This window comes from Leopardus geoffroyi, chromosome C1, assembly GCF_018350155.1.
Source record: "Leopardus geoffroyi isolate Oge1 chromosome C1, O.geoffroyi_Oge1_pat1.0, whole genome shotgun sequence".
Lineage (NCBI taxonomy): Eukaryota > Metazoa > Chordata > Mammalia > Carnivora > Felidae > Leopardus > Leopardus geoffroyi.
Genome location: NC_059328.1, coordinates 97,089,029 through 97,109,012, shown reverse-complemented (window position 1 = coordinate 97,109,012; position 19,984 = coordinate 97,089,029). Strand labels below are relative to the sequence as shown.

The 19,984-nt window shown below is 43.7% G+C and overlaps 2 protein-coding genes across 14 annotated transcripts in view; one reads left to right on the top strand and one right to left on the bottom strand.

Annotated features, from left to right (window-relative positions):
- Nucleotides 1–8,483, top strand: part of PHTF1 (putative homeodomain transcription factor 1) — a 91,780-nt gene extending 83,297 nt beyond the window's left edge. For 3 of the 11 annotated variants that reach the window (XR_006712627.1, XR_006712630.1, XR_006712622.1), the window contains 2 exons: nucleotides 5,561–5,671; nucleotides 8,023–8,483. The gene's annotated coding sequence lies outside the window, so the exon portion shown is untranslated. The remainder of the gene's footprint in view (nucleotides 1–5,560; nucleotides 5,672–8,022) is intronic. The other 8 variants (XR_006712628.1, XR_006712624.1, XR_006712631.1 and 5 more) reach the window with 5 other exon arrangements.
- Nucleotides 8,474–19,984, bottom strand: part of MAGI3 (membrane associated guanylate kinase, WW and PDZ domain containing 3) — a 248,229-nt gene continuing 236,718 nt past the window's right edge. For 2 of the 3 annotated variants that reach the window (XM_045478688.1, XM_045478689.1), the window contains 5 exons: nucleotides 19,094–19,196; nucleotides 18,187–18,313; nucleotides 17,220–17,363; nucleotides 11,235–11,373; nucleotides 8,474–9,695 (listed from right to left, as the gene is read on the bottom strand). In XM_045478688.1, coding sequence (XP_045334644.1) covers nucleotides 8,575–9,695; nucleotides 11,235–11,373; nucleotides 17,220–17,363; nucleotides 18,187–18,313; nucleotides 19,094–19,196 — 1,634 coding nt within the window. In that variant the 3' untranslated portion in view covers nucleotides 8,474–8,574. Of the gene's footprint in view, nucleotides 9,696–10,313; nucleotides 10,405–11,234; nucleotides 11,374–17,219; nucleotides 17,364–18,186; nucleotides 18,314–19,093; nucleotides 19,197–19,984 lie in introns of all 3 variants that reach the window. The other variant, XM_045478690.1, reaches the window with a different exon arrangement.

Below are 19,984 nucleotides of genomic sequence, written 5' to 3'. Positions count from 1 at the left end.
CTGCTATCAGCACAGAGCCTACTTTGGATCCTCTGTTCCCTCCTCTCTCTGCCCCTCTCCCACTCATATTCACTCCCTCTCCCGCTCTCTCTTTTCTCTCAAAAATAAATAAAACATTTAAAACAGTCTATTTGTCCAATATAAGTATTGCTACTCCAGCTTTCTTCTGATATCCATTAGGATGATAAAGATTTCTCCATCACCGCACTTTCATTCTATAGGTGTCTGTAGGTCTAAAATGAGTGTTTTATGAGCAGCATATAGATCAGTCTTGTTTTGTTTTTTTATCCATTCTGTCACCCTGTGTCTTTGGTTGCAGCATTTGGTCCATTTACATTCAAAGTAATTGTTGATAAGTATGTATTTGTGGTCATTTTGTTTTTTGGTTGTTTCTGAAGGTTTTCACTGATCCTTTCTTATGTTTCTTTCTTTTGTGTTTTGCTGGTTTTCTTTAGTGACAGATATATTTGGATTTCTTTCTCTTTATTCATTGCATGTTTATTACTGGGTTTTCATATATGGTTACCATTAGGTTTGTCTGTAATATCTTCTATATTAAGTTGCTGGTCATTTAAGTTTGAATGCATTCTTCTCTCCCCACGTTAGATATATGATGCCATATTTTACATCCTTTTATTTTGTAGTTACTTGCGGGTTTTTTTTTTTTACTGAAATACTCATTTTTACTAATTTTGTGTTTTCGACCTCATACTGTCATTTCCGGTCCTTCCACTCAAAGAGTAACCTTTAGTATTTGTTGCAGAACTGGTTTACTAGTCATGAACTCCTTAAGATTTTTGTCTGTCCAGGAAACTTTTTATGTCTCCTTGTGAATGGTGCCTTGTTGGATAGAGTATTCTTGGCTTCCAGTTTTTTCAGTTCAGCACTTTGCCTGTAATCATGCCACTCCTTTCTGGTTTGGAAAGTTTCTGCTACAAAAAATCCACTGAATCTTTTGGGACTTCTCTTGTAAGTTATTAACTTCTTTTGTCTTGTTGCTTTTAATATTTTTTTCTTTATTATTTTGTCATTTTAATTACATTATGTTTTGGTGTGGATCTTCTTTTTTTAAATTTTGTTGGGCGTTCTCTGTGCATCCTAGATCTGGATATCTGTTTCCTTCTCTAGATTAGGTGGGTTTTCAGCAATTATTTCTTCAAATAAATTCTTTGTCCCCCCCCCTTTATTTTCTCTCTTCTTCTAAGACTCTTATAATATGAATATTATGTTTGATGAAGTCACTGAGTGACTCATTCTGTATATTTGTGTAATTCTTTTTCCCTCATTTTTGTTCAGTTTGATTACTTTCTATTACTCTCTCTTCTAGGTCATTAATTTGTTCCTCTGTTTCTTCCATCCTGTTCATTCCATCATGCATTTTTCTCACTTTGTTTTTTGAGCTCTGTATCTCTGTTATATTCCTTATCTCTGTTAATAGTCTGCTGATGCCCACCACTCTTTTCTCAAGTCCAGAGAGTATCTTTATGATCACTGCTTTAAATTCTCTATCAGGCATGTTTTATGTATGTTTCACTTATATCTTAGGCCATGATCTTGTGCTCTTCTTTCATTTGGGACAGATTCATGTGTCTTCTCATTTTATGTGAGTCTCTGTGCCTATTTCTGCATGTTAGCAATGTCAGCTACATCTCATGTTCTTTTTTTTTTTTTTTTTTTAATGTTTTTATTTATTTTTGAGAGACAGAGCATGAGTAGAGGAGGGGCAGAGAGAGGGGGACACAGAATCTGAAGCAGGCTCCAGGCTCCAAGCCATCATCATAGAGCCTGATGCGGGGCTGAAACTCATAAACCATGAGATCATGACCTTTAGTCGACGTTGGATACTCAACCGACTGAGCCACCCAGGCGCCCCAGTTACATCTCATGTTCTTGAGAGTAAAGGCTTAATGAGGAAGAGGTCCTATAGTACCTTGCATTGTATTGTATCCTGTACCCCAAGACCTGGTGCTTCTGAGAGTATCTCTAACATCTACTGTGTGTGCTCTGTTATTGTGTTCTTGCCACTTTATCCTTCAGGCCAATTGTCTGCAAAGGCTGTCTTAGGCTTTTGTGGGCAGTGTTTGATCCCTGGCCTTAATGTGGCGAGTTTTAACTAGGTGTACTCTGGCCTGCTTGTGAAATGAGAGCTGTCGCCGCCACCACCAGAACCAAGGCTCCACAAACCTCCCAGTTGGGGAGACATGGTGTGGGCAGGGGTTTGGGCCAGCGTTCTGAGGGAGGGGGCTGCTGTGCTGTGACTGAGGCACATGTGACTAGTAGGGGCGGTTCCACAAGAGCTTGAGGGGCTTGGACTAAGTAAGTCAGGTAGTGAGTGTCATAGCTCTACTGGTTCCTGCCCTATGCAGGTGTGGAGGAGGGAAATGGCACCTGCCAGTTCCTTTGTTCCCAGAGGGATCTCTCCATGAATGCTGCCTCTCTGAGATGAGTGAGTAACTTCCCCATTGTGTGCCTCAGATGCTTTTCAGATCGCTGTTTCCACACTGCCTGTCCACTGGCTGTTTGCTCTGGCATTTTTCCAAGAGCAGTCCCAATGTCCTCTGAACTCTTCCCAAGCCAAGCACACAACCTTTAAAATTCTAAGCTTTAAGCCCTGCTGGTTGCAAGAATTCATGAAATTTGGGCCCTCTCACTTTCCAAGCTAATAGCTATGGGGATTTGTTTTCCCCATGCACTTGTGTGCTAGTTTGTGTCTTGTCCTTCTTCATGACCATGGCAGCCACAGTCTGTATTTCTCCCAAGCCACCTCTCTGTTCTTCCTGCCTTCTTCAGTGTGGTCTCTTCTCTACCTTTAGTTGTGGTTTGTTCTTCCAGTCTTCAGAGTGATTTCTGGGGTATTTAGGATAATATGATAGTTATCTCGTTGTATTTGTGGGATGAGGTGAACCGAGACACATCAGGGTCGGGAGTGGGTTCCTCCTGCTCCACCACCATCTTCCTTTCCTCTCTTGTCGTTTTTAAGGTTCCCTCTTTAATTTTTGATGTTTTAAGTATTATTCGTCTTGGCGTGGACTTCTTTGTGTTCATCAGTTTGGGGCCTCTCTGTGGTTCCTGGACCGGGACATCCATTTCCTTCTCCAAGTTAGGGAGTTTTCAGGTATTATTTCTTTAAATGTTTCTGCTCCTTTCTCTCTCTTCTTCTGGGATTCCTATAATGTGAATGTTAATGTGCTTGATGTTGTCTTAGAAGTCTCTTAACCTATCCTCATTTAAAAATTTTTTTTTATGCTGTTCAACTTGATTTCCACTACTCTATTGTCCAGATTGCTGATACATTCTTCTGCACCCTGTAATCTGTTGATTCCCTCTATTATATTTTTCATTTGTTATATTCTTCAGCTCTGATTGGTTCCTTTTTATATTTTCTATCTCTTTGTTGAAGTTCTGATTTCATCCACTCTTCACTCAAATCCAGAGATCATCTTTTTGACCATTACTTTAGACTCTTTATCAGTTAGATTGCTTACCTGGTTTTCATTTAGCCTTTTTCCTAAGGTTTTGTCTTGTTCATTCATTTCGAACATATTCCTATCTCCTCATTTTGTCTGACTATTTGTTTCTATGTATTAGGTAGTCCAGCTTTGTATCCTGATCTTGAAGGTAGTAGCCTTACATAGAACGTATCCTCTGAGGCCTAGTAGCTCAATCCCCCTGGTTGCCAGAACCAGGTGCTCCAAGGGTGTTTCCAGTGTGGGCTGCGTGTGCCCTCTTACTGTGATGAGGTTGCAGTGGCTGCAGGCATGCAGCTGGGTGGGGCTGCCCTCTCCTACCAGGCTGGCTGCAGGCAACGATTGTGGGTGTGCTAGTGGGTGGGACTGGCACCTCCTTCCTCCCTAGGACAAGATTTGCTTTGGATGAGTGCCGGTCCTGGCTGGGACTCCCTGCTGGGTGTGGCAGGGCTGTATTTGCTTTGGCGGGGTGCCAGCCAGGATGCACACGTTGGGTGGGGCAGGTCTGCAGGTGAGTGCTCGGGTGGGGCTGGTGGTGCCAACCAGGCAGATGGAGTGCGTCAGGGCTGGTGCCTGCCAGTGCTGGGCCAACTAGGCTGAAGAGGGCAAAAAAAAAAAAAATGGTGTCTGCCAGTACTTCCATTCCAGAGAAGTTTCCTACAGATCCCTGCTCCTCTAGCACATGCTTTAAAATTGGGCAGTAAATCTTTAAGTATAACCTAGACACTTTACAAACTGCTGCCTCTGTGCTGGTTCTGAGCAAATGAAATTGTAAGGGCCCTTTAAGAGCAGAGTCTTTGTTTCCTGTAGCCCTTTAGCTGTCCCCTAGTTAAGGCCTGCTGGTTTTCAAAGTTCCTAGAGTTGCAAAGCCAGAAGTTATGGGAGGCTCATCTTCCCAGGACAGATTCCCAGGGCTGGGGCAGGGGTGCCTGATGTGGGGCTTGAACCCCTCCCTTTCCTTGAAGACATCTGTGCCCGTGCTCCCCCTCCCCCACCTGGGGGTCACCACGCTGGGGTTTGGTTCCTGATGGGGCATCTCTTCCCCTCCTACCCTTCTCGATGTGGTTTTTTCTTTCTCTCTCTAGCTGTGGAAGAGAGATTTTGTGAGTCGTTGGGTCATTTTCAGAGTGAGTTGCATCATATGTAGTTGCAGCCTTGGTGTGTCCATGGGAGGAAATCTTCCCAGTCCACGGCATTCCCTCTCTCCTTCTCTCATTTTTTGCCTACTTGTCCCTTCCCACTAGAGTGTAAACCTCTTGAGGCAGGGACTTTATTTTTTGTCCACTCCTAGGTCCCCAGAATGCAAACCAGTACCTGCTGCCATAATTAGGTGCTCCATATAAATGTTTAGATGGAAGGAGTAGACCTCAAGTAACTTCACCTTCATGCAGCTTTCTTCCATTAGGGTGGAAGAGTTGTAACTTCATGGCTCTCCTACCCTCAGGGATTCATTGATCTGTGTATAATTTCTAGAAAGTTGGGCTTTTGTTTTGATCCCAAAAAAGGAGCGAGATCTAATACACTTTGGTAATATTTGGCCGTTACCGAGAAACCGAGATGTAAAAACAGGACTAGATTAGGCCGTTTATAAGTTTAATAGGAACAGCAGTAACCATAGTAAGGTTGAGAAAAACCCGTTCCCTTAGTAATCGGTATCAGGAAAAACTATCCTTCTTAAAATTGCAATGGAGGTATAACCTGAAGTTTCCTAAATGCACGTTATAGCTAATGTTTAATATAAGCTAAACTCTTTGTACAGTTGAATAACCAATGTATGGTTTTCTTTACAGTCAGAGAGATACAAAAATTCTAAATACCACAGGGCCCCACAAAGTATAAGTTTATATGTCTTTGTATTTTTGGTTCATTGTATTTAGAGGCAAGTGGACTTGTGCACGGTAAAAATAACACCCTTCCAAATTACTTACTTTTGAAATGTTTTAGAGCTACACCTTCCTAGTGGGCCAAATGGGTCTCATTCCCAACATGGTGTGTGATTTGGGATTATTGAGAAGTAAATTCATTCAACTGAATCTCATGTGCACACGTACTGACTAGTTTACTCATCTAAAGTCATCCTTTGCTTCTTGCAGTTCTTGGTGCCCATTTGAATAATGAAGTTTGAATTTCACAAATGTGCAGTAATTCTGTACCTTTCCTGCAGCATGCCTGAGCTTATAAACTGTGATAAGGTATTACTCAAGGTAACAAATGGTTGTTTATTCAGGACAAAATAACCTCTTGATTTGTGTATTTGCTAATAATAGTGCTGCCTGACTTTAATGCAAACACTGTAAAATAGACAAATTCCCAAAGGATTCTCTGTCAAAATTATAGGTTTAGGCTAAAGCACTTGGCTATGTTTTCATATTTTTAATGTATCTGAGAGAAAGATTCAGAGTTCTCGAGTGGTGAGAATCCCATTCTTCACAGAAGGCTGGCTCGCTTGCGCAGCAACAATGAAAACAGATCCAAGTCATTGGATCTCTTAAACGAATTCAGTTAACTACAGCAAAGATTGCAGAGTTCATGTAATAACCACGGCATGCTTTAAACAGATCACTGTACTGCTGGTACACCTTAATAACATGACCAGTGAAGGGCTGTCTAAATAAATAAATCTGTTATTGTTTAAAAAACCTAGAGAGTTCCTAGGAATCGGAGCATGCTAGGATGATGTCAGAAGTTGCTCTCATGTATCCACACCAGACTGAAACATCACATTTTGTTTTGGGGACAAAAGTCCCCATTTCTACCAGTGTTCTGTAGTTCCAGGGGCACACTATGGATTAAACTTCAGCTTAAACACATCTTTGTGGAGGTGATTAGTCAAATTGTTACACAGTTCAATTTGAATATTCCTTGCTTTCATAAAACCATATTCTCTGAATGCTGGTCATACTAAAGTGCACAGAAAAAGACCAGTCTTTTTCTCTCCCTGACTGTATAAAAGATTTTGGGGGATAGACAGCAAATTATTTACGCAAAGCTATTTTCTTTACAATGACGAGGCACAGTGATATTTACCTCAAGCCCATTTCAAGGTTTACATACGGATAATAGGCAGCCATACAGGTAAAATCATCATTATGAGTCTCCCTGATTTGTAGCATTTTGAATGTTCATTACTCAGGGGGAACACAATCTATTTGAGGACTCAGACTGTGATGGGAATCCACTCCACAAAGAGAAAGCAATATTAAATAAACCCGACAGTAAAAGAAATGCAGGCCATAAACAGATTTTTGGTTTTTTTTTTTAATATCTATATAAAAAATAACGAGCGATTTACAGATCTCTTTCTCTAATCAGAACCTCAAGTGTATATATAAAGGTACTGTACAATATATAAACATTTACAACCAGTACATCCATATTTTGCTTAGCATTCCAAGGCCACATTGCTAAGTCAGTATATAATCGGTACAGTGACAGGTTACTTAGGAAGGAAAGAGCCACGTCAGACTGACAACAGAGGACATCAAAGTTATGTCACAGTTAACAATAAAAATAGGATCTTTATCACTAATTGTGGACTATTGGGAAAATAAATCATTTCTGTGGTACTAAATTCTTAGCATTTATCAAGCCTCCTAATTTTTCTCTATTCAAGTAGTTACAATAGATGGGTAAATATAGTTCTGGATGAAAGGGGATTTCAAACTCTCACTCTGGGAAGCGTGTCTCAGCTACAGGGGCAGATTCTGTTGTTACATTAAAGACTTTCACAGTCGAACTCTAAGAGGAAACGACCTGGACATAACGTGTTTCACAATAACAAGATGAACCCAGGTGACAGAACAGGGGTGTTCAAATACCCCATAAAATGGTTTTGTTCTGAGATTGTTCCTTTATTTATAGTCGCTACTGAATGCTGCTTCAGGGGACTGAAAAACCTGGGTCTGTCTTACGGAGTTAAGAACGGTCTCTACCTCCCAACAAACATCTTTCACTAGACTTTTGGAAAGAACTCCGAAAATGTGTACAAGCTAAGCAAATGTTTAGTCTCCCTTTCTTGCTTTTTAAATAAGTTAATGTAGCTAGAAATTAAAATATGATCTAGCATGTTCTGTCTACCGCCATGTCTATCCTCTTGCCGAGCAGGGCTCACGCAGGTTCTGCCTCTGAACACCTGAACTTGTATGGCTGCCACCAGATTGTTTCGTGATGGAGTCCCTCACAATCTGTCTGGTTTTTGGACTCTCCAGATAGGTACTATGTATTAACAACTAATGAATTAGTAGTAGGTCCAACCCAAATATCCAGAAACAGAAATGTGGTGGCTCTTCTCTGAACAGCCGTGAGCACTCTTTCCACAGGCTGCTTTCTGGTTTCATAACGAAATAACTGAAGGAAAGGGGTGACCTGAGACGCTAAGACTGCATCAGGGCTGGGTCACACAGCAGGTGAGCTCTCCAGTGCTGAAAGTACGGTCTCATTTTGAACGTTCAATTGTTCAGTGGTATCTTGAAAGTTACTCAGAATACCTTATGCAGCCGAATTAAAATCCGGAAGAAAGTGTCGATATTTGACTACATTTTGTTTTTCTTTTCAGTAGTGATGTTTTGGAGTTTCATTTTTAAACCGGGCCTGGGCCATCACCAGTAGCTGTTAGAAGAGGCAACCGCCATCTTTAACGACGAGCTAACAATCCCTTCTTCTGCAAGGACTCAAATATTTCTCTCTGTAAACATGCAGCATGCTATTGAGGATATCAACTTCCAAGCCAAACCTAGTTTTTTCATTACTGTGGAATTATCTGAGTGAGACGGATACAACACACGTGATACAGTAGATAACTTGGCACAGATATAAAGTGAGTCGTGACCACACTGTGTGCACATCAGCATGGACACTCACGGCGACGGGCCAGGGCACCCGAGCCGGGCATGTCAGATGAGCGCGCGGGAGGGCAGCCAGCCGGGGGACGGTTGGTTCTTAGCAGTCCTGAAGGCCCTTCATGCAGCCTGGGTAACTTGATGTTCAAAGTAAAATGTGTGTGTTTCAGAATTGCTGAAAAAAAAAAAAAATGACTTTTGTTTTTGAAAAATGCTGCTTTTTAGAAAGGAAAAATTACGACTTGTTTTTCTTTGTTTTATACCAAAGGTCACAGCCGTTTCTCGGCCACACCAGTAGTGCCTGTGGCTTTATTTGCACTTGGCACCTTCCAGGGCCCTGGAGTGATCGGTGTTTTCCTAGCGGGAGAAGCGCTCTCAGGTTGGAACCCTCCACCCTCTCTGTTTTTGTCGGCTGCCTCTTGTTCTTTTCCTCGGGGGTCTTCCATTTTATTTAAAACCATCCTTTCTTCAGGGTCCTGCTTCAGCTTTTCTGATTTTTTGACATTTTCTCCTGTTTTCTCCTTGCTAGAACTTGTCTCTCCCATGGTGGCCTTCTTTCCTTCTTCCTGCTCAGACTCTGGTCTACTAGCAGTGTTACTAGTCTTTTTGGGCAGAAGAGACTTTTCATCCGTTCTCTTGCTTCTTTTCTCTGGGGACCTTGTCCTGTTTTTCCCAGACTGGCTCTGCTTTGTGTCTTTCCTGGCAGCACCTGATCCTTCCCTGCCGTCCGAGATCTGCTCAGCACCGTCCCTAGCGCGGCCCCCTCCTCTCTGACTCTCAGACTCTAGTCCTCTGGCTTCAGTATTTGGTCGGCCTTTGCTGCCTTCAGTCTTCTGCTGCTTCTTTGGGCTTGAAGATCGTCCCCTGCTTTTTCCAGAGTGATCCTGCCCAGAACCTGCCCTGGTGCCGGTCTGACCACTTTTACTGTCCCCTTTCCTGGGGCTGAGGGACCGATCTCTGGGTCTTCTCTTGGGGTCAGCGGTGGGAGGACTGGGAATCTTGTCCGAACGTTCTTCTGCATGTCGGCTGGCCGGCTTCCTGGGACTAGCAGATCTACCTCTTTGTGTAACGCCAGTTTCTACTTTTAAGAGATTTTTCTTGTCACCATGCCCATGACTGCCGGGTGGATCCCTTTTATTCACATTTTTCTGGAGAAAAGAGTGCTGCTTTTTATCAGGCTGATTTTCATTTAAAGTGCTTTTCTTTTCAGGCACACCGCCCTTTAATTCCTCTGTCTTTTCACATATCTGAGCTCTCATTAAAGATTCTTCAGTTACTGGCATGGGGGACCCCTCAAATACGGAAGCAGAATGTGATGCTGGGGGAAATGGTGACTGCTCATCATAAATCACATTTGAAGACGAAGGATTATTATTAATATCCCAATCACCTACAAAAAGTGATTTGAGGGGAACATTATTAAATTTTAGAATTACAACAAATAGGGACAGTAAGTTTTGAACCTTGACAGCCATCCGAATTGTACTGACTGCTTAAATAGCCTGAGTACGTATATTTCATAAATAAAATTTATGTATGTTACCATCTCTATAAAGTTAGATTACATAGACAGCTGTACTTGTGCACGAAGGGTGGGTTGTTTAAATGTACCCAAAATAACAGTAGTCATTTTTCCAGTTTATAATTAATTACATAATATATGATATATAAAGTCTTCCTAAGTAGTAAAGCCCAATAAAAAACTTAGAAGAAATAAATAATAAAATTGGACCGAATTACTTGGTCCAAGAAGCTTACTAATTTGGCTGTCATCAAAGGATAGAGCTTATGGATATGCCAAAATCACTAATCAAGGACACCCGACTGAGGTAACCAGAATGAGGTTCGTGGGCATTTACAAATAATTTTCTTGCATTAAGCTGTCAAATTTAATGTCAAAAGGAAACTGAAAAGTGCAGAAGATAGAAAGAGATGTATTTAATAGCATCATTTTTAATTAAAAAGAAAAAAAAAAGAAGGAAGTGATTTACAAGACATGCAAATTTACCAAGTCTTTTTAAGGAAAGACCAAGAAAAGCCCTGAAAGCCTTAATGTTGCTCAGGTTTCACGTAGGAGCACAGACCGGAAGGAGCCAAACCTGAAGAAGGAAGAGAAAAGGCCTAGGACTATGTAAAAAAAAAAAAAAAAAAAATCACAGCGCAGTTAGCAAAGATGTCATTGGGAACGTATGGTTTACAAGCAGATGGTGGAAGGTAATAACAGAGAATTACAGGCTGGAAGGGGACCGCAGGAGGTCACGTCTATACTTGTCCCTCAGAAGCTCTACGGGGTCGGGCGGGGGTGCAGAAACTAGAAGGGACAAGTCCTGGTGGTGCGGTACTCTATCTAGGCTAGTGCTCTCAGTTAAAACATGATGTTCAAATCCTGTGGTATTTCAAAAACATACAACGAAACCAAGGAACCTGAAGCCCAGTGCAGGAGAACAGACAGTCCCATCCACCTCCCTGACGCCAGGTGGGGTCAGAGCAACTTGTTCTCCACAAGGGACCAGAGAAGCCTAAAGTGCTTCTACTCTTCATTGAGAGAAACTTCTCTTCCATTAAGGGAGTAGATCTTACAATGAGGAAGTAAGTGGCATTTGAAGAGATTTCAGACGGTTTTCATGACATTTAAATCACTTGCCTCTGACGTCCTTTTTTTTTTTTTTTTACAAGCACGTTTCTCTATAAAAGCAACTTACAAGTTTTCTATTGAAATTGCTTAACATATTCCATCCCAACACAAATCACGCCTGAAGCCACTTACTTGGTAATATTCTAATAACCCTGCTGTGTAAGTAGCTTTCGATGGTTCTGGTGTTTACCTTTGAACTAGCCAGCAAAATATCTAGCCCCTTCAAACAGACATTCTTTTTCTGTCGTCGCCCCCTCCATAACTTTTCAGCTCCAGGTGAGAGCCTTTTCTTACCGTGGTCAGGTATCAGGCCAGTCCCTGGCCTCAAAAGTAGAAGAACTTTATTCCCACCAGCCTGAATGAGTTCAATCGCTCGAGTATGCGTGATACCTTGTGTAGGTTCCCCATTGATTTCAACGATCTGGTCGCCAACCTAGAGAGGGAACATTCACAGGAACAACATGAAACTATGCATCCTCCTTCGATTCTGCTCTGTCCACGACAGCCGCTCAACCTTACTGACTCATTTGCAAACCGTCTAACTTGTACACGGTGCTGTGTCATTGCTAAAGCTGATGGGCGGACGGATGACCGCAGTGGGAAGAGACAGAGTCCAGCTTTATTTGCTCTGTAGAAATCCTACAGGAGAAAGTCGCATGTGAGGAGGAAACAGGATCCGGGCACCTTGAAATCACAAATGAGATCTGGAGTTTTCAACCAAAAGAGAAGTGCCAGAAGAGGTGAGGTCTCTATGATCCACATGATGCCACAGGGCTGGGTCGGAATGACCCACTAGGAAGAGTACTTTCCAAGAGGAGTTGAATCTGGAATTTATTTTCTAAAACCCGGGCTGGTGGCTCCTCATCGTGGAAGCCTTTCCTGGCCTCCACGGAGAACTGCCCCCTCCCCTTCATGTTGCCAGCACAGCCTGTAGATGTATGAGGCACTAGATGAATGAAATGTTCAGAGATAAAAACTTCAGCGTGGAGAATATACCCATATGAATACTGATTTAAAACCGGTAACGGAAAAAAAAAAAAAAAAAGGGGCGCCTGGGTGGCGCAGTCGGTTAAGCGTCCGACTTCAGCCAGGTCACGATCTCGCGGTCCGTGAGTTCGAGCCCCGCGTCGGGCTCTGGGCTGATGGCTCAGAGCCTGGAGCCTGTTTCCAATTCTGTGTCTCCCTCTCTCTCTGCCCCTCCCCCGTTCATGCTCTGTCTCTCTCTGTCCCAAAAATAAATAAACGTTGAAAAAAAAAAAAATTAAAAAAAAAAAATTAAAAAAAAAAATAATAAAACCGGTAACGGGCGTATGCTCGTGACTTCAGTGTAAAATAATTTCCCTAGGTAACATAAAACCAGGGACCAGAAGGAGATGCCTCAGTACCTCTGCTATGTACTAGAAATGCTGTGTAGGTATTTCAAAAGAAAAGGGAGAAACATGGATACGTCAAGTGTCACTTTTGCAAAAGGACCTGATAAAAGATAACGATGGTAGTGATTTTAAAATACATTTCAGCAGCGCCCGGGTGGCTTAGTCAAGTGTCTGGCTCCTGATTTCAGCTCATAGTTGGTAAGATCGAGCCCCAAGTTGGGCTCTGTGCTGACAGCATGGAGCCTGCTTGGGATTTTCTCACTCTGCCCCCTCCCCAACTCATGTGCACGTGCTCTCTCTCAAAATAAAAAAATGTTTCAAGGTGACAAGCAGAGGCTTGTTTGGCTTTAAAAGAGATAAACCGAGGGGTGCCTGGGTGACTCCGTCGGTTAAGTGTCCAATTTCAGTTCAGGTCGTGATCTCGTGGTTTGTGAGTTCGAGCCCCACATCAGGCTCCATATTGACAGCTCAGAGCCTGGAGCCTGCTTCGCATTCTGTGTCTCCCTCCCTCTCTCTGCCTCTCCCCTACCCCGACCCTGTCTCTCTCTCAAAAATAGACATTAAAAAAATCAAAACAGCGAACAATGGAAAACTACTGACATTCCAAACAGCTCAAAAATTTGTAAGCGCTTACGAAAACAATCCAGAAATAACAACAGAAGGTGACTCAATAATTATTTAACAGAAGCTGGTAGGGAAGTCTGTAGCCACAGATACAGCGAAGCCCAGTGGCCAGGAAGCAGGGCCTTGGAGTCATAATGTCTGTGGTTCACCCCTGGCTCCACCTCCAGCCAGCGGAGGGTCTCATTTTCCTCTCTGTGAAATGGGGACAATATTGGTACCCACCTCCTGGGGTCCGGGCGGGGATTTAATGAGATAAAACCTGGTGACACACCAAACACAAGCCGATGTTCCTTTTCAAGTTATCTACTTCCTGGTTTTCCCCCAAAGGACTTCAAGTGCATCAGGAGGAAGATTTACCCGAGCCCGTCCCCCACTGTATACACCGCAAAACATGTCAACTATGAAAAAGAAAACAGATTCAAAGGTTTTGTTGCATATTTATGAAAAAAAAAAAAAAAAGGACTCTCTTGAATAATTGGAGGGTATGACAAGATAAGTGGACTTAACATAGGAGAAAAAACTTAAAAAAAAATTAACCAAAATAAGATAATAAACATAATAGGATGGAAAAAAGTAATAAACAGAATAAAAATACTTATATCCAGAATATATGAGTGAGATAAAAGCTAATACCCAGATTTCCCTTAATAATAAGTGATTGAAGAAAAATAATTTGTATGAAGAAATAAATACAAATGAGAAGTGACAAATCAGTCCTACTGATTAATGAGACAAATAGAAATTAAGGTAGACGGTATTTGGAGCGTGCTTTGGGCGTATCTTGTAAAACATGACTGAGGTTTCCCTTAATTGCAGTCACATTCTTTGGCTTAACTTCAGTGTCCTAAGCTGCATATTTCTGATTCTTTCGGTACAACGAATAAATTGCAATAAAGCTTGTAATTGAACAGATTTGCCACCAGGTGTCATTTTTGTTTAACTTTAAAACTACATTGCAGGAAGGATACTAGAACCCCATGGCTTTCAAATTTGTGGCAGACAGGCCCTCAGAGCAGGGAAGAGTCCTCGACTGGTCTATACAAAGCTGCAGACAAAAAAATGGCACTTGTGAGAGGGAAACGTGAATATTCTTTTAAAATTCTGTTGTTTAAAATGAAGAATGTTCTATTTATCTTTTGATAAATAGAACAAATAACAGTTCAAGTTTGTGTTACTGAAAAATGAAATTATGGGGGACAGAGGAGAGGAGAGAGAAAGCAAAGAAAGGAACAAAGGAGAATAGGAGAACCAAAGGAAGAAGTAGGAAGAGGGAACAGAGAAAAATTATGCTCCTCAAAAAAGTTACTCTGTCAACCACAGCCACTACAGTTTATATTAAAATTACACAATGTTTCTAGCACATTACTTACATTCTCTTAGAAGGCGCTGAGAACCTCTATACTTCCCTGGGACAATCTAATCCAGACAGGCATGAGCCGTGGCCTGACGTGAAAACCCCCCGGGCTGGGCTCACAGGACCAAAGATCTGGGCCACACCACGGCCGTCACAGGCTGAGTGAGGCCAGCAAGGGACTTTTAGTCTCCTAGAGCCTCAGTTTTATATCTATAAGTGGGGAAAATGCCACCTACCTTAAAGGGTTTTTGTGGGGCTAAAACTAAGTGAAAACACATGTTACCTGGAAGACGACAGACGACATTCTCTAAATCTGATTCTGTCCTGCAGTAAAGATCTAACTAAATCTGACACTATTCCCGAATGTGAGACTTTCCCACTCGGCTGATCTCCTTGCCTTTGCCCAGAACACCTTTTTCTGTCCTCCTCAGATCTCGACCAGATTTACGGATGGCTTAGGACTCACTAAATGTACAGATGCCCCTGACTCTCAGCGTTTTTCCATCTATAGCACAGGCTCCCATTTTCTTTTTTTCCTGAATGACACTATTACATTGCCTGCTAACTACTTCATCTATCTCATGTCCTGTCTACCCAGTGATAAGTTTTGGGAGCTGATTTTGAAAAAAAAAACCAATTCTCTCATTAGTATTTGTCATCCATTCTACACTTCCAACAAATGTCTACAGAGCATCTAGTATGAATATTCAGGCCCCAGATCAGGACTGAAGATACTGGAGGGGTGCCTGGGTGGCTCAGTTGGTTGAGTGTCTGACTCTTGATTTCGGCTCAGGTCATGATCCCAGGATCGTGGGATCAAGCCCCGGGTCGGGCTCTTCACTGGGCAAGGAGCCTGCTTGAGATTCTCCCTCCCCCCACCCTCCCTTTCTCTCTCTGTCTCTGCCCCGCTCTCCTGCTTGCACTCTCTCTCTCTAAAAATAAAAGGACTGAAGATACTGAAATAAATACTAGGCACAGGACACAAAGTACAGATATCAGCCTAACAAAGAGAGGGAGGAGAGAAGGGAGGCAGGAGGATGGGGCAGAAAGGGATGCCCAGGTCGCCCCGCAGTGTGAGTTTGCTGGAGATAAACTCTCATTTGGGCGGTGGCACCAGAGTAAGTTGTCATTAGTACAAAGCAGCCATGATCCTTAGCAAGTCAAGATTTTGATAATTTAGTAGCCAGAGAAAGAATTCTTCTCTGAAAAGCTGATTTCTTAGAGTTTACAACAAACCTGGCCATGGTAGTAATAGCTCCCTTTCAAACATCAGATCTTACTTTTGAAATGAGAGTTGATTTAACCCTGAAAGTCTGAAGCTCCCATTCATTTGTAAAGAATGACATGTTTTAGAAACAGACTTTGTCTGCTTTAAGGCCTGTTTGCCTTTTATTTGTTTTGTGAGATTAGTGCATCTGAGGGTTATATTTGGAACCAACTTTTGAAAATTATATCTTAGTTTTTGGGGCTCCTGGGTGGCTCAGTCATGATCTCGCAGTTGGCGAGTTCGAGCCCCGCATCGGGCTCTGTGCTGACAGCTCAGAGCCTGGAGCCTGCTTCAGATTCTGTGTCTCCCTCTCTCTCTACCCCTTCCCTGCTCATGCTCCGTCTCTGTCTCAAAAATAAACAAACATTAAAAAAAATTTTTATAAAACTTTAAAAATTATGTCCTAGTTTTTTGTTTGATTGGTTTTTTTGTGACAATACAATGGGAGATTTTTTTTTAAAAACCGGCAGATTTAAAGTATACCCAGATTTAAAAAAAAAAAAAAAAAAAAAAAAAAAAAAAAAAGAGGGAAGAAAAAAGACCAAGCTCTCTCTACTGAAATCCTAACCCACTTTCTAATGCCACCCGTTCTCCACTCATATGAAATCTCCACTCATAGCCACTCATACTCCCCGCCTTTTGACCTTGTGCACAGGTCTGGTCATTTGAAGAGGGGTGGGGTCTTATTTGGTTTAGGGCTACCCCTTCTCCCAGTTCATTCAGTTCTCACTCATAAAGCTTTGGGTAAAGCAGACACTTGACACATGTTTACAAAATGAGTCATGGGAACGGGGCAGTGATGTGGAAAATTCAGAACTGCAATCATTATTAGAATATACCATCTGATTAAAAAAAAATTATCTTCCCAGATGCCAACTGGTGGCAGAGGGAGGAAGTCCAAAGTTCTCTTGAGTAGTAGGGGGGAGGCTGTCTGGAATTTAAAATTTAATGTACATTAAATGTAAAATCTAATGTATAAAGTAACGGGATGCCAGCGGGCTATTTTTTTAAAAAATTGAAGCCAGCACACGTCCCCTCTATAAGATTCCTCTTTAAGTAATGTTCAGAGAAAGAGGGAAAATACCTTATGTGCAGACCCATAAACAATCTGGTCTGCAGTTGCCCTGTCCAAAGCTAGTGCTTCAGAATTGAGGGCAACTATGATGGATCACGACCCATGCGAATTCTAGTCTTTCAGATCATAGTAAAGGTTCGGAGAGTCATGCTTTTTGATCTCTGGCTACCTCTGTAGGGTAGCTAGGAGGAAAAAATGGGCCTATTATTTCTGGAAAGAAGTTGAAGATTCTGTTTTATCCTGGCTTTTCCAAGACTTTTAATAAGATGAAAAGTATATTTTATTTATGAGTCCATTTGCCCTCAAATGTGGATGATGTCAGTAAAAAGTAAATTTCCTTATGGACCAAAGTCAAAACGGTGAGGACAGCGTCACCGAGCTACAGCCTAGCACTCTCGAGGGAGGACACGGAATCGGAATCGCCAGGGGTCAGAACGTCAAACCAGGAGCGGCTGCTCTCAGGTTCTGTGATGGAAAAACCTGGCTGCTTAGCTCTGGGGGGTTTCCGCACTCCCTTTGATCAACTGTTTTCAGTAGTTCCCAGTCTGGAGCCAGAAGCAAAGGCTGTGGACGGAAGCGAACTCACGTGGATCCGGCCGTCTTTGATGGCGGGGCCCTCCTCAGCCAGACGCAGGATGAACAGCCCCATGTTGTACTCCTTCCCCCCGCGGAGGCTGAACCCAAATCCCCGGGGGCCTCGCTCTAGCTCCACTGGGTAACAGCCAAGGCTCTGGGAGAGAAAGAGTGTAAGGAAAACAAGTTTTTGTGGACTGCTTTAGTGACAGTTTGAAGAAAGACTACCTTTGTCGCTGGAAGACAGCATTTATACAGTCTGTGTGCATTTCTAGATCCTAAGAAAGGAATGGGAGTTTGGGTTGAAGAGCTACCTAATTTTTTACAAATGCAGCCCAAGTTAATGTGAAGATTATATGTTTTTTTCCCCACTATTTGGTCAATGGGCAACAGAACCATCAGAGAAAAGAGTTTGGAGAAATGCTTCCTTTAAGGAGATTATGACTAATTTTCCTGAAAAAAAAAAAAAACCCAACCCAAACCCTCCTTTGATGAACTCAAACCCTGCTATTTCTAAGTACCTGACTGGGGGTGCTTGTTTCTCCAAAGTCAGGGTAAGCTTTTTTACCCTTTACACTCTCTCAGGGAAGCTAACGGAATGCCAAACACACAGCAAGACATTTGGGGGACGAATGTATCCGAACTGATTTGCAAGACAAATTCACCAGTGTTGGGCCGCCTGGTGGCTCAATTGGTTGAGCGTCCAATTCTTGATTTTTGCCCTAGGTCGTGATCTCACGGTTCGTGAGATCGGGCCTCATGTCAGGCTCTGCGCTGACAGCGCTGAGCCTGCTTGGGGTTCTCTCTCTCTCTCTCTCTCTCTGCCCCTTCCCTGCATGTGCTCACATGCTCACTCTCTCTCTCAAAATAAATAAAAACAATAAAAGGCTTTCCCTAGGTTCTTTAAAAAGAAAAACTCACCAGTGTCAGCGATTTAGCCACTGAAAAGAACAGTTTGCACCTGGGGGGTAGCTGCTTACCTGATTATGCCGGCTGCCTACGACGGAAATCATGGCGGTGTCAGGCTGGGCAAGGTGCTTGTGGTCAGACCATGAGTGTCGGTAAGAGGCGGAGACGTCTTTCCCGATTTCACCTTCTACGGCACCTCTACGAACAGAGAAATCCAGTCACTCCCGGGACGGAGAGAATGAAAACAGTCTGAAAGCCAAGGCAGGTTAGTCTCTTTTCAAAGCTGAGCTTGCCACTCTCCCGACCAGCTGCCGGAAAGGCAGACTACGTCGAGAGCCAGAGACGCTAGGTGCATCTGGCGGTCAACAGCCGCGTCAGCTCTGTCCACATCCCATGTTGGTTTGGTCTGGTTTTTATTTTGAGGGCGTCTCGGTGCAGTTTTTATCAAGGAAAGCTGCGCTCAAGCAGCTGAACCAGAGGGCAGAGGAGCTGACCCTGCCAGGGAGAAATAGCTCTCCGCAGCGCCGATGCCCGTGGAGATGCTGAATTTGTGACAACCTCGCTTTTGTTTCGTGGCTAATATTTTCAACAAAAGAGGTGAGGAAGTGCGTACAGGTACCGCTCGGGCAGGCTGAGAAGACAGCAATGCGTGTGGGTCTGGGGTTCCCTGCCAAAATCAGGGGGACCGAGCGTGGCGGAGCCAGAGGCTGCTGTCGCTTCTTTCTTTCCAGTCCCCGCTTATCGGGCATGATGGGATGACTGTGTTGAGCCCTGGGATGAGGCTGGAGGAGGGATGAGGTACCGAGGGAGCGGGGGGAACTGGGAAGGTATCTGAGGGCGGAAAACACGAGAGTTCTCATTCTGACCTCACCGGGGGGGGGGGGGGGGGGGGGGGAAGGGAGGGGTGGGAATGGGGGTGCGTACGGAAGAAGGGGGAAATGAGAGGGAAGAGCCCGCACCTGGGGAGAGCAGCCTCACCTGTCCCCAGGTACGTGGTTGGCCTGTGACTGTCCCATGGGTCTGTGCTGCAGGGCGGGGCTTTGCCGGGCGGAGTTTGTTCCTGACGGTGGGCCATGATGCTCTGTTCAAATGAGGAAACAGGAAACATGACCCTTTGTACATAAAGACGTGGAGGCCAAGTGCTCTACGGGAGTGAGACCGTCACAGAGGGTTCCCGACCCTAGTGACTTCGGCACGAGCAGCACTGCGGCCGGCTGTCTGGAACTGGGATGTTACCATTTCTTCCCTGTGGCTGCGATCACTGCCTAGGTGTGAAGACAACAGGAGCCCTATTCTTACCGCACACACTTGCCTCTTCCGCCTTGTTTTGGTCATCCGCACAACAAGGAAATCGGAAGTGTACATACTCAACAACAGCATCGAGAAGACGGAGCTCCAGGAGCCATCCGGCAGCCCATTCTATGGGCTTCTGGAGCGCACGCCCCGCACCCGGCAAACGCCGGGTCTCAGGAGTGCTGGACACAGCAGCCAGTCTGTGAACCGCACGCACGCCTCTAACCCGCATCGTTCACAGAGGAGCAACTGCTCTGCCTGGCACAAATACCAAAGACACACTTATAGAATCATCCCGAGTGTCGACCAATGTCGACAAAGGCTTCACTGCTTCTGTTTTCTGAGAGCACAAATACAGGGGACAAAACTGAACATTTCTTTATCATCACCAGTGGCTCCACACCTGCTGCTGTTCCTTGAAGGCAGTTCTCATGACAAAGCATGGGAACCACCTGCCTCTGGGTGGCAGGTCATGGGAGATGACAGGTAGGGGAGACTCTTAAGGCTGTCACACTCCTATCCGTCAAGCTGAAACTTCCGAATGCTTATCTTGTCCATATGTTAAACATAGGATAT